This window comes from Seriola lalandi, unplaced genomic scaffold (assembly GCF_002814215.2).
Source record: "Seriola lalandi dorsalis isolate HSWRI2012SDOR001 ecotype SW California unplaced genomic scaffold, Sedor1 jcf7180002054982, whole genome shotgun sequence".
NCBI classification, from domain to species: Eukaryota; Metazoa; Chordata; class Actinopteri; order Carangiformes; family Carangidae; genus Seriola; species Seriola lalandi.
The window spans coordinates 1,537,429-1,552,110 of NW_019525531.1; the positions used below are offsets into that span (position 1 = coordinate 1,537,429).

A 14,682-nucleotide genomic window follows, 5' to 3' on the forward strand; every position below is an offset into this window, starting at 1 on the left:
GCACAATGCCACTTAGCTGCGGATATTTATTTATAATCATTTCTCCAATCCTTTTTAAAAAAAAAAAAAAAAACCCATCAATGCTTTTTATTTTGTCTTGATTTTTAATGAGAAGACAGATGAGCCTTAAATAAAATCCTCCAAACTTGAGAAAAAACAATTCCACCTCACCCCAAATTATGCTAAATATTATACTAATAAAATACTGAAGCCTGATCACCTTATGAGCAACACACACCGGTAAACTCCAGTAGCATCTCGACCTATGACATCGTTTGTTAATGGTCGTCAGATCATCAGATTGGCCCGTCACAGCTGCTGTACCTCTTCTGTCTCTGTGATGTGGCTCATGTCTCGTTGTGTTCACTGTCAGTGACACCATAAAGCATCCCGGTAAAATCCATTTGCATGTCTTTGTGATTAGGTGGCGCTGGAAGTCACAACTCCTGTAGCTGAGGAGCTAACCTCTAAGTAGTACGGTAGTACTAACTGTTAGCACAAAGCAAAGCTGCGTGGCTAACTCCTTTGCTAACTGGACTAAAAGTTTATTTGTATTTGAGCCATTGACTCATTTGCGGAGCAGGTTTATATAAAGTTGGAGGATGACAGTGTCGACAGTGCAAATTAGCATGTTGAACGTCAGAATGAAAACATTGTACGACGAACAAATCCGTTAATTCCACTGATTCAGCTGCAGTGAAATTCAGGGATTTTTGAGATGTAAAAGAAAAAGTCCCCCAAAAAAGCCCAATATTTTTCCACACATTGTCCTTGAAAAGATGTTGTTTTTTTTCATAATGTTGCTACATACTCGTTGAGGTTTCATGAGAACTTTATTTATACAAAAACAAAACATCATGATTAATATCTGGTACTGCTCGTACAGCACAGGCCCAAACAACACACAGGTCTTCAATCAATCAGCTGATTTTCACGTGAAAGATGACTGTATAAACAAAACACAACCTGGAACCTGAGCTGTGACCCAAAATGAAAAAAAAGTGAAACATGAGTAAGAAATGAGACCTTGTTCAAAATGTTCAAACCAAATACTATAAACCTAATTGCATCAAATCCACTCCGCAGCAGCAATACAGCAATATAAATACAGTCATGAGTTAAAAGCTATACAGGAAGTATACCTTTCAGAATAAGACGCTGTACTACTGTATAATGGCAGCGCGAGAAAAGCAAAGCTTCTACAGACAATAGCAGGATCTGACTGAAACTGCTGTGACCCTGATAAAAGCTGTGATCTCACTAATCACTGCTCTAGAATAAATAAATAAATGAAACTCTGAATATCAAGCAGCAAAACTGGAAAAAAAAAACATTCATACACTAAAAAGCAGCAGTGCAGAAAAAACTTTAAAGCCACTAACAGCAGAGCTCAGACCACCTTCAATCCACTACACTATCACCACTAGGAGTAATTAGTTTGTCTGGGCAAACAAAGATCAGCTTTGTGCCTCCATGAGTTGTGTTACTGTTTGATAGGTTTTAAAGCTGGTTAATACATGTGCTGCTCAGTTCGACTTAAAGTTGCACTGGACAAAGATTTTTTTTTTATCAAATGTTGATGTTAAAACACAAAACTCTATTTAAAATTCTTCTGGAGATCCTCAAGTTAAAAAACAAACAAACAGATATTTCAGGATGAAGTTTGGTGAAATGAGTCATATGATGTTTTGATATTGAATATTTCACTATAGAGCCGGGATGTGATGATATAAAATAAATATTTGACGTTAAATGTTTGTCAGGAATTTAAAAAATCGATGAGATTCATTCATTCTTGTCATTGCAAAGTTATTTACTATCTTATCTTATTCTATCTTTGATTTTATTTTACTAATTTTTATGCCTCAGAGCTGCTGCCACTCAGAGCTGGTGCCATATAGTTTTTAGGTTGTCCATATGTCCATCTCATTCTTGTAGGCACGATATCTTGTAAACGCCTTGATGGTATTTCTTCAAATGTGGCACAAATGTCCACTTCAATGTGGAGGATGATGACGAACTGAATAGATTCTGATGGTCAAAGGTCGAGGTCACGGAGACCTTGCAAAATGCAATTTTGTCCTTGTGTACGTCATACCTCCCGTAACGCATTGAAGGAATTTCTTCAAATTTGGACTCAAATTAGATTTTAGGGGGCAAAGGTCAAAGGTCTAGGTCAGTTTGACCTCACAAAACAGTTTTTAGCCATTACTCAAGATTTCACATCAATTATGACAAAGTTTCACACAAATGGTTCATATTTTCTATGACTCAGGATAAACAGGGATGTAACCTGAAACTAGTCTGAGTGGAGGAGGCAGACGACCATGAGGAGGTGATTCTAGTTATTCTTTCTCTGGCCTTGATGGTCCTACTTCAGTTGTGTTTTGTTCTGTACCGGACTACCCCCGATAAATCCTACATTGTTTGAAAGCTTTAAGTCTCCTGATTTCCATCTGTGCAAAGCGTTTTAGGATTTTTCGATATCACTGCAACAGCCCAGCTGGTTCAGACTTGTGGCTCCAAAAAGCTGGCATCTAACCATGACCGGCTCTCCTCCTGTCGCACTGCCACAGTTCAGCTCGTCAGTGTTTATTTATCCCACATGACATGAACTCATTACATTTTACTGATGTCGGATTTCCAGTGAAATCTCTTTACCTGGTGCAGTTTTAACGTGTCCCTCAGCCATCACCACAGAGTTCACTCTAACTTCAGCTCCTTCTACTCCTACTGCTTTGGCGTACAGAAACCAGTCTGACGTTGAATCCGTGTTATTCTTCTTCTTCTCTCCCCACCAGGCTTCTCAGAGACCAGCTGAGGCCTGCACGGACCACTTTCACCTCCATGCTTTTTGGCAGTATGTACGACATTATATGTACATCCAGATAAAAGATCAAGACACAGACTTCACATCAACATTCATCAGCCTTTTGCCGTCTTCCTTCTTGGGCCATCTTGTGCAAATTAACCTCATCTGGTTACTAATAACAACACAACTTGTTAACAATCTCACATCTCTTGAAATTTGGACTCACAAATTAGTCAAACTCCTTTTTATCTAAAACCCTGAACCTCAATTCTTCTTAGTGCATCACAAATAAACTTTCTCACATTTGTGTCTGAGTTTGTATCAGATCAAGAGGTTTGAATTATGTAACTGTTAAAAACTGTCACACGTAACATTTAATGGAGTAACCTGATTTAATAAATATCATGTAGTAATTTACCCATCTCAATAACTTCTTCTGTTTTAAAACATTCAAACCAATTAAAATGTGCATCCTTGTTGTCGACCAATCACAGACCTTCTCTCTAAATCTTCCAAAAGTGTCCCGCCTTCTCTTCATATCAGCGCTGTCCTATCACATCCGATTTACTTCCTGTAATCCTCCTATCCTATCCGGGTGGCGCTGGACTCCTCCACAGGCCCCTCCCTCTTGGTTTCCAGGCCGACCTCGGTGTAGGTGACCCCCGGGGACGGCACCGGTGACTCCTCGGCCCGACCCTGGGTGTGGAGCTCGGGGTCGGCCTCAGCGCCCTCCTGGCCTTCGCCGACGGCTCTCTCCTTCTTCAGCTTGATGCGGAAGGTCTCTTTGTTCGGAGCCTTCTTGGCGATGTTCTCCTTCAGCCGTTCGCCGGACTGCTTCAGCCGCTCACCGGCCTGGTGCATCTTCTCCCTCCGCTCGGGCGGCATCACCTTCTCACCCAGGTGGTGGAACTTGGTGCCCAGGTTGTCTTTGGTTTTGCTCATGTTCTCCTTGGAGAATGCGGCCTTCAGGGTCTCCGTGCTCTTCACGACCGATTTCTTGAGGCGAGCGGCTCGTGAGGAGTCGGTCTCCTCCACGCTCAGGTACTCTTCATCTGAGGAGAGGTCGGCGGGGATGTCGTAGGAGTCGGGATCAATCTCCAGTCCGTCCAAGCCGGTTCCTTTAGGAGACTTAGTGACGGCCACTGATGGGATCTCCGTCTCACCCTACAGATGAGAAAACAGATTGAACAGCAGTTTTAGTAACTGTTGTTTGCAGGTATCCATGGAAGAGCCGACTGGGAAATCAGGACTTCTAAAAAAAAGGTCAGAAAGAAACAACAAAGGCCTCTGAGCATGGATGGACAGTAAAACCTACCCTCAGACTGTTAACCATTTACTGTTTATACCATTTACATCTCTTGTTGTATTAGGCCATGATGGGCAATGCTCCAAACCAATGATCACGGCTGTTTTATGGTCAGATTTTTACACCCTTTTCTGATGAACTAGGTTGAATCATCAGGATTTTAAAGGTCCATATAGTCTAAAGGTAGATCACCATGTGTTGTTTGATTATAGATCAGGTCTAGGTTCTATATTAATACTGTGAAAGTATCAAAGCCTCAGTCCACAGAGAAATGCACACAGCCTGTATTCAGAAACTGAGCCTTAAAACCAGCCGTCAGGACTTCTTGTAACTTTGTGATGTCACAACAAAACAGTCACCACCCTCAGCCATGCCCCAAGCCCCGCCCACCGGGACCCACCATCCGACCTTGCAGGATTTGGTTTCTCTGAGTGTCTACCTGAAATCTACTATATTTTTATTGGATCACTCAGAAAACACCAGAAAGTCAGCTCAACTCAGAGCCTCCTCTCTTCTGATTGGCTCACTGACCTGTTGTTACAAGAGCTCCAGAGAGAAGCCTGAGAGAGGAGATGTAAAACTACATTCAGATGGTTTTTGGTTCTTAAAACCACAAATATATCTTCTTATGGATCAACACTTCAAATAAAACACAGGAGAAGAGGGAAATGTGGAGTTTTAATTGCAGGATTAGCCTAAAACAGAAATATGTGTTTATAAAGTTTGACGATAGATTTTACTACAGTGGATATTTTTTCCAATACGTCTTGCAATATGAGAAAATCCCTTGCACTTAATGCAAGAACCATGACCAGAGGCGTCTTTTTAGGCTTCAAATCTGTTTTCTTATGTCTTAAAGGGGAGAACACATTATTTCAAGGTTGTTAGCTCTGGAGCTAATTGTGGTCACAGCAGATAAACAGCTCCAATGAGCTTCTTTTGTTGTGTTACAGATTTGAAGCAGAAACCAGATACAAACAAACAGCTGCTATAAAATGAGCTGAAGTGTAAATACTGGATTTAATGTGGATGTAACTTCGGCCAGCTTTGGTGAATTTACAGCCATCAGTTTGTTGACTCGTCTGTGGGTCTTTTCATCAACCAGGACACATCCTAGAATTACAAAGTTGGAGGCCAACATGAATGATTTTTCCCACTCAGCTGCTCCTAATTACGATCTAAAGGATATGACGTGAATGTAGTGTAAGTGCAGAGCTGTATTGATTCGGTATTGAGCCGAGAGCACTGCCAAAACGTGTCTGAGCCAGACGCATTGTTGCTGAACGTGTCCTGTTAAGACACTGACTGAGGACTGAAGAAGCTGCTGCTGCTGTGGAGCCTAGACAACACAATGAACTTAAAGGCCTTGCACACCTGTAGTCCAGGTGTTTCTACTCCTTCACTACGTTGAATGAAGCTGCTGACCTAATATCATTTCGGTCAGTCAAGTTACCTGAAAACACCTGGACATGCAAAGCCATTCATTTCACCCATTAAAGGAATACTCTGACATTTAGGACAGCTTCCTCCCTGCTTTTACTCTTAATATTAAGCTAGGCTAAACACGTACTGGCCCTGTATCTGTACTGGACGCATGAAGATGAAACTGATATCCATCTGAAACAGATCTGACTCTGGAGAAGATCAAGATCAAGAGAACAGGATCTTCCCATTAAAGACGTTTTTTGCTGGATTTCTAATCTTTCTAATCTAAACTCTGAATCTGAATCCTCTTGCTTCTTGTTTGCTCTTTAAAGATTTTGCGGCTGCACTTGCACAAAACCTCCCAGACCTAGAAAACCAATACCCCCATCTTCTCATCTGTCTCTTCTGTGCATTAGGAATAAATAACTATGCTTCTCGTTGAGATGATGGAAGCTCAGATGGAAAACATGATATTCCTTTGAGATGCTCGGTCAGACCCGACCTGCGAACACACCAGCCATCTTAATGAGATCAAGTTGTTCTATTTTGGGGAGAAGTAACTGAGACTCATTCAGCCAGGAAGCCACTGGCAGCAACGACACCTGTAACTCAAGACAGGTGGTATAATAATAATAATAATAATTATAATGGCATCGTCTGGTTTTAGCAGCGGGGGTCGTGATGATCTGGCCACCACTTTGTTTAGACTGAAATATCTCAACAGCTATTGGCTTGATTGTGAGGAAATGTGGTTCGTGCATTTACAGATTAGCTGGTGCATTTCTATGTCTGAGTCTTGGAATACACATACACATTTATATATATATATATATATATATATATATATATATATATATGTGTGTGTGTGTGTGTGTATACACACATTTTAAAAGATGAGATTGCATTTTGTCTTTCATAAAATACACCAAACCTTTATTTTATCATTTCAAAAAAGCAGGACTGGCATACGTTCCCTGACGACCAACAGAAACAAACCAGCTCCAGGAGGAACCTGCTCCACCTGCTGCGCCCTACAGGTGACTTTGGATGTGAAAGCCAATTAATCCTAATTAAGCTGCGGCCACCTGCAACGATCACACTCATTAATCAGGGAGGAGTCATCAGAGCACGTCCAGACACTGAATGACACAATAATTACAGCGGCAGCGAATGTGGGTCGATGCCTGTATTAATAACCTCGGGGGGTGGTGGTGATGCAGGGGGAGAGAGAGAGAGAGAGAGAGAGGCTCAAGACCTGAACTATCATCATATGTACGACACTGAGATCTGAAACTAATTCAGTAATTATGTTAATACACACACACATTAACCATCCCAGAGTTTTCAAAGGTTCCACATACTGCAGCGATACTGAGGTTCATTTTTACTAGCTAAGTAAGTTTTAAAGGAACTTTTGATATATTGGGTTAAAAAAACTTAGTTTTCCAGTTGAGGAGTTTTCATGTTTGGGTGTGGCTACAGCCAGAAACTAGTTAGCTTAGTTTAGCACAAAGACTGGAAACAGTGGGAAACAGCTAGCCTGGGTCTGGGTAAATGTAACATAATTCATTGTTCCACCGCCTCCTGAGAAAATATTCAGTGCGAACCACTTCACTTTTGGGAATTATGTTTTTAATTTATCATATAAAACTGTAATGTGAAATGTAAAACCCGCAGTAATTCTTTACAGTCACAGCAGAAAATATTCAAGTAGCTGTACGGTTTTCTCAGGTTATTATTTTTTTTTTATCATACTAAGACTAAATAGTTGGCTTTTTTTTGTCTGTTCGTTGGATTAAAAAAAATTAATTCAAGAATAAATTTAAATATTAATTAATTATCATTATTATTCATTATCAATTTAGAGAGAGCGGTCTAAGATATGGAACATGACTCAGACGCACTTGTTGTTCAATGCCCAATTGTGACTTTTGAAGTTAAAGGCATTGATTAAGTGCGTCCCAGCCAGGTTCATCACTTTTTAGTGTCCCCTGGAAACACTTCATGTTGTGTTGTGTTGCATAGACCTTTCCTTTTACAGTAATTTACAGCTAAATTAAATGACCAGCTAATTTTTAGGAAATTATGAAGGAATTTCCAGTTAATTATCTGGAGAATACAGGACCATGTGTTTCTGCAGAGATGCAGGATGTTGTCCAGTGTTACAGCAATGTTCTCTGGGTGACCTCTTGTTTTAATCGTGTGTTTGCCTGCAGACATTTGAAGTCATAACTCGTCATTGCTCAGCCTCCCTCGTTGCCACACAGCAGAAATATAATAAACTAAAACCCATTAACTTATCTAAAATTGCACATTGTCCTCTGATGTCCGGTGTTGAGAACAACAGCGGAGGTGGAGTGGCCCTGGGAGTGTGAACCAGCAGCCATTTATCTTTTTCTTATTACTGCCCAACTGTCCCAGCCTTCATTATTCAGCCGTTGGCGACGACTGTCTCTAACAAACCGCTTGTTGCTTCCTGTTAAACGACTGCAGCTGAAGCTCTATATTAGGAGATGAACGGAGGCCTCAGAATAACCGACAGCACATCAGTCATGAGGAAACTCAACACCGCAACTGTCTCCTCTGCAGGCAGGACAGAGAGAAAGCCAGAGCCGCCCGGGACCAGACTCAACTAAACCTGGACACTGTAAAGTGTGGACCAGCAGACACAGGGAGTATCTACTGTGCACATACTTTAAGAAACATTTTAAGTAGTAAAAATCTTTTAGAAGATGGATATCAGTTATACTTCTGTGTCCAGTGCGAAGGGAGGTCCAGGATGTGTTTAGCCTAAGGTGACCAGATCTGAAATGAAAACCGGAGACAATATATCATTAAAATATCCAATGTTTTTACCTATGAAATAATAAAGGGGGATTGTCCCGGTTTCATGTATTTTGTTGTACTGTAATAAACTAAGGTGAAGGCTGACTGATAAAATGACGACTCCCTACCTTTGAAGGAGTCGTGAAGTACTATTGTCTATCTATTGCTCAATTATTTATATTCCTTTTAGTTTGTAAGGGTCCAAAGGTCAAAAGAATGAAAAGCATTTTAATAAGAGGTTGTGAATATTGTTGTGTGAACTCCATTACAGACAGTCAGGGGACTTCTTCACTTTTTCCAACATAAACATTTATTTTTTCAAGTTCTGGCTGAGGGGCTTTGACTATGTTTGTTTTTGTTAGTTTACTGACCAGTTATGAACTCCTAACCAATGAGTGAGCCAGCTAACCTTTTCTCTGCCAAGAGACAACAACAAAAAAAAGATGGTCTTAGCTTCACTTCTGACCAAAAGAAGTGCAACGCTAGACGTTTGGCTTTAATTCATAGTTTAAAATAGGGATAGGAAAATCATGGCTTATTTTGTTAAGTCAGCATTCCATTACTTTGGCTTATTGGATTCCCTGCTCAGTAACCACGGTAACTGATACCACTGAACTTAGCAGCTCAGCTGGCTAACTGTCAATCTTAGTTTTTCAATGTATTTCCAATGGCCAGAAACAGAATCCCAAAAGACAGTTCCATCAAGTATCTTTTTGCACTCACATCACTTTTTTCATGTCTGTGTTCGGAAACTAGGGTCGATGGATGGATTATTAGCATGATCAATGTGGTGATTATTGCCCTGTTACCTACATTGGTTAATGTATAATATAGGCTAACATAGATTATAATATAGACTGCAGTTGGCAATATACAATTAATTAAATACTTATTGCCTTTATTCTGATTGCAACAGTGAGAGAAAGGATGACGTGAAAGAAGTGCCACGGGGCGGACTCAAACCTGTGGTTATGAGTTAACACTGATAATATGCACTCTGCCAGGTGAGCTATCAGAGCGCTGTACAGCTGACTTTACCTGAAAAAGGTGATTATACAGTGTATTTTCTCAAACAGAGCAGATCAGTTACTGCTCACTGACGAACTTCTCCAGTCCACTTGTAGCTGTAACTGGTTGGGTTTTACTTGACATTACATTATTCATGTATTATACAGGACGGGTGGAAACTCTAATCAGCAGGCTTTGCTCCGCTGCTGAGAAGAAGACGGTTCTTTTTTTCCTGTCTTTTTGTGACATGATCTTCTCTTTGACACTGTCTGTGCTTGCACATAATGCAGCTTGTTCAAACGTGGTTTGAGTTAATGTTGATGAGGCTCGGCTTAATTAATGGAGCGGCGTGAGCTTGAAGTGAAAGTCGATGTTAATTCTAACCAGGCTTTTTCAAGTAAGCGCAGATTTCCTGAGCAACGTTGATGGAATACCCCCCCGGTCACCCTAAGCTTAAAACTGCTAGCCTAGCCTTCCAACAACTCGGAAGTTGTCTGACTTTTCATTTGGTGAATAGCAAATATTTGAGCCTCTCCAATTTTACTCATCATAAGATTCATCTCATCGTAACAGACATGGACATTCTTAAGGACATAGACCAAAGGGGTCTCCTTAGGGGGGTGCTGCAGAGCTGAATGCGAGAGAATGGGGGTCCATAGTCCAGTCAAATCTTAACATATAGCCCCGAAACATATATTGATTTAAGTGTGGCTTACTCTTCATTATGTCTGATGTCCACCTAGTTATTATCCATATCAGAACTTGCCTAAGAATCTTCATGTTTTTAAGTTTTCAGTTTCAGTATCACATTCATCCAGTGACAGCTTTCTGTACATAGTTGGCTACACCGCAAACAGGAGTTGCTAACAGCTAATTCAGCTCAGTGACAAAAGACCACAGAGCATTTTAGCCTCTTTTAGCTTATAGTTTTTGTTTGGCAGTAGATTTACTGTCAGGTTCAGTCTAAACCTGCCTGCTCAGTACAGGTAGAGCAGACACACACAGGTAGAGTCCAGCTGGTGAAGACAGTGGAACATCTGCCAGCTGAAAGAGACAGATATTTCCCTCAGGAGCTGGATGGTGAGGAGCCAAAAGGAGAGTGAATATTGGATTTACATTCATCAGGTGGACACAAACATGACTCCGGTGGAATGATCATGTTGTTCTGGATGTGGAGGTCGGCAGCTGTTTGATGATATAACAGCTATAGGTGGGTTATGTACAGTATATGCTTGTTCCACTGCTCCCTACTGGCCAAAGAAATCAGTTCCTTCAGTTTCATTTGCCTTGTTTTATATATATTTACACTGCATTAAATTACATTATTTTGTCTTAGTTTGTCTGGCATTATCATAGTTGTATCTTACAGTATCTTCAGGCAGTGCTTGCAGCAGCAGGTTAGGCTGACCAAACAACCCCCCCACCATCTTTACATTGACCCCTGTGATAAGCTGCTATGTCAGACCCTGATTCTGGTTGACAGCAGTTTATAGCGTGTCCCTGCTGGCGGAGGGGGAGAATGCTGTGATCCCAGAATAAGTCTCTCTCTCTGTCACGGATCCACAGCAGCTGTTAGCGGCACATAGCGCTCCGGTTACTATTCTGAAGTCTGGACATTAACGAGGACAGCATCAAGTACTGACTGCTGAACTTATATCTGCAGGGAGCTTATCCCTGATCCATAATAGCATCAAGGTTTCTATTCAGTAAGAGTCAGGGTTAGTTTCATTGCCGTAATGGCCTGGATGTTGGAAGAAATGAATGAAAATAAATTTCTTAACGACTGAAAAGATTAGAGGCACAAACTATAAGATTTTATTGTTGTCAGTAGACAACTGAAAAAAGAATCCATACACAACATCCAGTATTGGTCTTCCACTCTCTTTAAAACTGTCACCATCTTCAAATTCCACTGTTTTACCGATTAACCGTGGTTTGATTAAGATATTTCAGAGAAATATTAAGGGTAAATTAAAATTAAGTATTTTTATGGATTATTTCATTAAAGGGCAAAATTTCCTTAAAAGTGAGATTGAAAAAAGGTTATGCTATTTAGTAAATTCTAATGGAATTTTACTGCCTAAAAATCCCTTAAATCCTGGGGATAATCCATTCAAACCTCTCTAATTTATCATAACCCATTAATTAATCCATTTATTAACCTCACATTTGTGATGAATCCCTGCACTTCTTTAAAGGTACGGGTTACGGGGCACTTGGAATGTTATTTTGCAAATTTAAAAATAAAACCTGCTTAACCTATGCAGAAAAATCCATTATTTAGATGAATACGTTTGATGTGTTTTTAGATGCAAATTAATAATTAAGGTTATTGTAAGGGACTGTTGTTGAATGCTGGGATGCGCACAGCTAAATAAATCATTGCAGTGTCACCAGAAATACACTGTATACATTGTACAAATCAAGATATTTTGTTCTTGCTGAACCAGGTAGGCGTCCCATTTCTTCATACTAATAATTCGTACCCTCTAATAGTCCATCATTATCTCTAAATTATGATCTTAATCATCTCAATTCAGAAAAATTATATTCCTGAATTTTCATTTGTTTCCTTAAATTAATAAACCTATGTCTCCGCTGATTAACTTTCTTTACTAGCGACTTTATATTTTGGATATAGTAGAACGTCAACATTATATTTGACATGGTGGAGAAAGTGTTGCCCTTCACAGGAGAGAGGAGTCAGAGCACAGTTCAGTACTTAACAGGAAATGATCGTTTTATGAAAGAAGAAAGAAGTGCAGACCTCAACCAAGGCAAATGTTAAACAACATGCACCAGACTTCAGAGCAAACATTTCAAATTCCTAGTAAATGATCCAGATCTGCCCCAAAATGAAACGGGTTCGTCGCCGGCCCGTGCCCCATCCCTCCGCCAAGTTCCGTTCAAATTGGCTCAGTACTTTTAGCATAATCCTGCTGATTAACAAACAGACCTCCTTGGCGGAGGTAATAAGGATACCGACAGTGACGCAGGACATGCAACATGTGAGTATGATGTCAACTGAAGTGGTTTGGACACAGGGTTTTTCGTACAAAGCTTCATTACCAGATGAATTTGTAATTAGCCTGCAGCCATGTACAGTGTCTCTGATCACCATTAAAGTACTCTGAGTTCACACAAATGTCTTTTTCTGTCTGTCATCTGACGAGCCGCTCGCACAGAAAATCCCACAGAACTCCAATTTAATGCTGTTATAAAGTCTGTCCATCTCTTTAGCAATGACTTCTTCAACGCAACCGCCTCAGAGTGTTCTCCCTCTCTCTGCATCACATGTCTGTTTGGAGACACGACCTTGCACGACTCGGAGGGGAAGATTTGTTTAATGCAAATGTTTCTGCTTTCCAGGCTTGTGATTTCTAAAAGCAATTAACTGGCTGCGTTCCTCCAAATTTGAGAGTTCGTCGGAGTGTTTCAGATTACCACTGAAACTCTGAAGTGAATCGTCTTGTTTTCATGCGTCTCACCTGACCTGATTAAAGTCATTTGGATGAAAGTGTGCCCTCTCAGCGTAATGAGGATACTTTTACTATAAATTGCCAGTGTTACGGAGTCGATGGGTCTTAAGTGTTTGAAATGAAACCGCCCTTCATTTCCTCACATCCCCCACTCTCGCTGCGGCCACCGCTTAATGAATTGAGCCAGAGTTCATTTGAGTTAAGATCTCGCTGCTTGGCAGGGAGTTTGTATCGCCTGAGGGAATGAATCTATTTTACTTTTGATACTTAACCTAATTATGCTCCAGTTCTTCGTAAACGGAAACCTGGACTGGACCTTGGATCTGATAATCCAGAGTGGAGCTGCTCTGCCTCGACTTCTGAGATTCTCTCTTCTCTCTTAAGATTAAAGCATGTAATTGAGAGGGATGGAGTCCTAAAGAAAACGCTGGTTGTTTGTCCATCGTAGCAACCTCTAAAAATTTTAAGTAAATTTCCAAGAGCGTGGCCTATAAGTCCTTTTTATCTGTACAAAGCTCCACGTTGCATTGTATTTAGTGAGGCATCACAGGTTGCATGTGTTTATGCCTGGTGACCACAAGATGCAAAATTGTGCAAGAATTCACAAGCAAAAAACAAAGAAAGAAAAGGATCAAACCATAATTTAATGCAGTGGGAATGTTTTATCTTTTTCAAGTCATTAGAATGATCTCACCAAATTCATATTGGAATATATCAAATATAATTTTTTGATTAATCATACTAGAAAAATTATGAAATTATCCTTTAAGCTCATTGAGCCCAAACAGAGGTCTTCAAATTGTTTGTTTTTGTCCTAAGCACAAAACAAGTCGGAATAACAATGGCTACTTTTACATAATTACTGTACTGTACGTATAATCATCAGTGTGCCTCTTTGCTCATTTGTGTTATTTGTCTAGTAAAGTTCTGTCCAAACATCAGTTTTTCTAGTTACAACACTAGTAAATCCAAGCACCTTGGTACTTCCAGTTTATTGGCCCTGATTCTATCTCTTACATCTACAAACTCCTTCAGAACCCAGATAGTTCTGGTGTACAACATTTTTACTCATCAGCTGCATCCAAACCTCTGCTCACCTGATAGATGACGACCCGGAACTTGTTGCGGGTGAGCAGCTCATCCTGTGTGGATTCAACCTTCTTGACCCGTACGTTCTGCTTCTCAACGCGCGTCCGGACCTCCTTGACATTGGCGCTGACTTTGCGGGTCTTCTGCAGGAGCTTTTCCACCGTGCCGCTGGTGTCAGTGTGGTCCTTGGCCAGCTTCAGGACATCGCCCTGGATGGTCTTGATGTTGTTCTCCAGTTCCAGCTGACGTTCTTCCATGCGCTGCTGGCAGGACTGGACGTTGTCGATGATGCCAGCCACACGCTCCAGCAGCGACAGGATGGTCAGGGCGCTGATGGGGTTTCCAGCCTCATCCTCCACCCCAATGATCTCCAGCTTCTCCTGGACGCCCGCCGTGCGATACTTGTGCTGATCCATTGCACTGTTTCGATGTAAAAAAAAATGTAATTTCTTGATTCAAATTTGTTTGAAAGTTGCTTGAAATTAGCAGACGTGTCGTTTAGTTTGGGGAGGGGGACCAGAACTGTTGGGGTTACCAGCAGGGAGACTGGAGAGTGGCAACACCCAACCGCTGTGACCCAAACTCAGGTCTGGGGACAGGGGAGAAGGGAAACTCCACCTACCGCCTTTAAAAAAGGCTTCAGGATCCAAAGGGAACCTGAATTCAGCCCTCATCTGGATGTGGGCCAGGCGATACATTCAGAGGGGAGCGCCAGTACTCACACGAAACCCCCCCCC

General features: G+C 41.1%; 1 protein-coding gene across 1 annotated transcript; it reads right to left on the reverse strand.

Moving 5' to 3' along the window:
* Positions 1-814: 814 nt before the first annotated feature.
* Positions 815-14,556, reverse strand: cavin4a (caveolae associated protein 4a). The gene is made up of 2 exons (XM_023396702.2): positions 13,954-14,556; positions 815-3,976 (listed from the first exon to the last, which is right to left on the reverse strand). The coding sequence occupies exons 1-2, from the start codon at positions 14,359-14,361 to the stop codon at positions 3,395-3,397; spliced, it is 990 nt and encodes a 329-aa protein (XP_023252470.1). The 5' UTR covers positions 14,362-14,556; the 3' UTR covers positions 815-3,394.
* Positions 14,557-14,682: the final 126 nt, after the last annotated feature.

What these genes read in the sequence shown, in the direction of transcription:
- cavin4a (XM_023396702.2), bottom strand. Translation starts at nt 14,361, where the DNA reads ATGGATCAGCACAAGTATCGCACGGCGGGCGTCCAGGAGAAGCTGGAG. An exon ending in TCCGGGTCGTCATCTATCAG is followed by an intron (nt 3,977 to 13,953) that starts GTGAGCAGAGGT and finishes TCTCATCTGTAG; the next exon opens with GGTGAGACGGAGATCCCATC.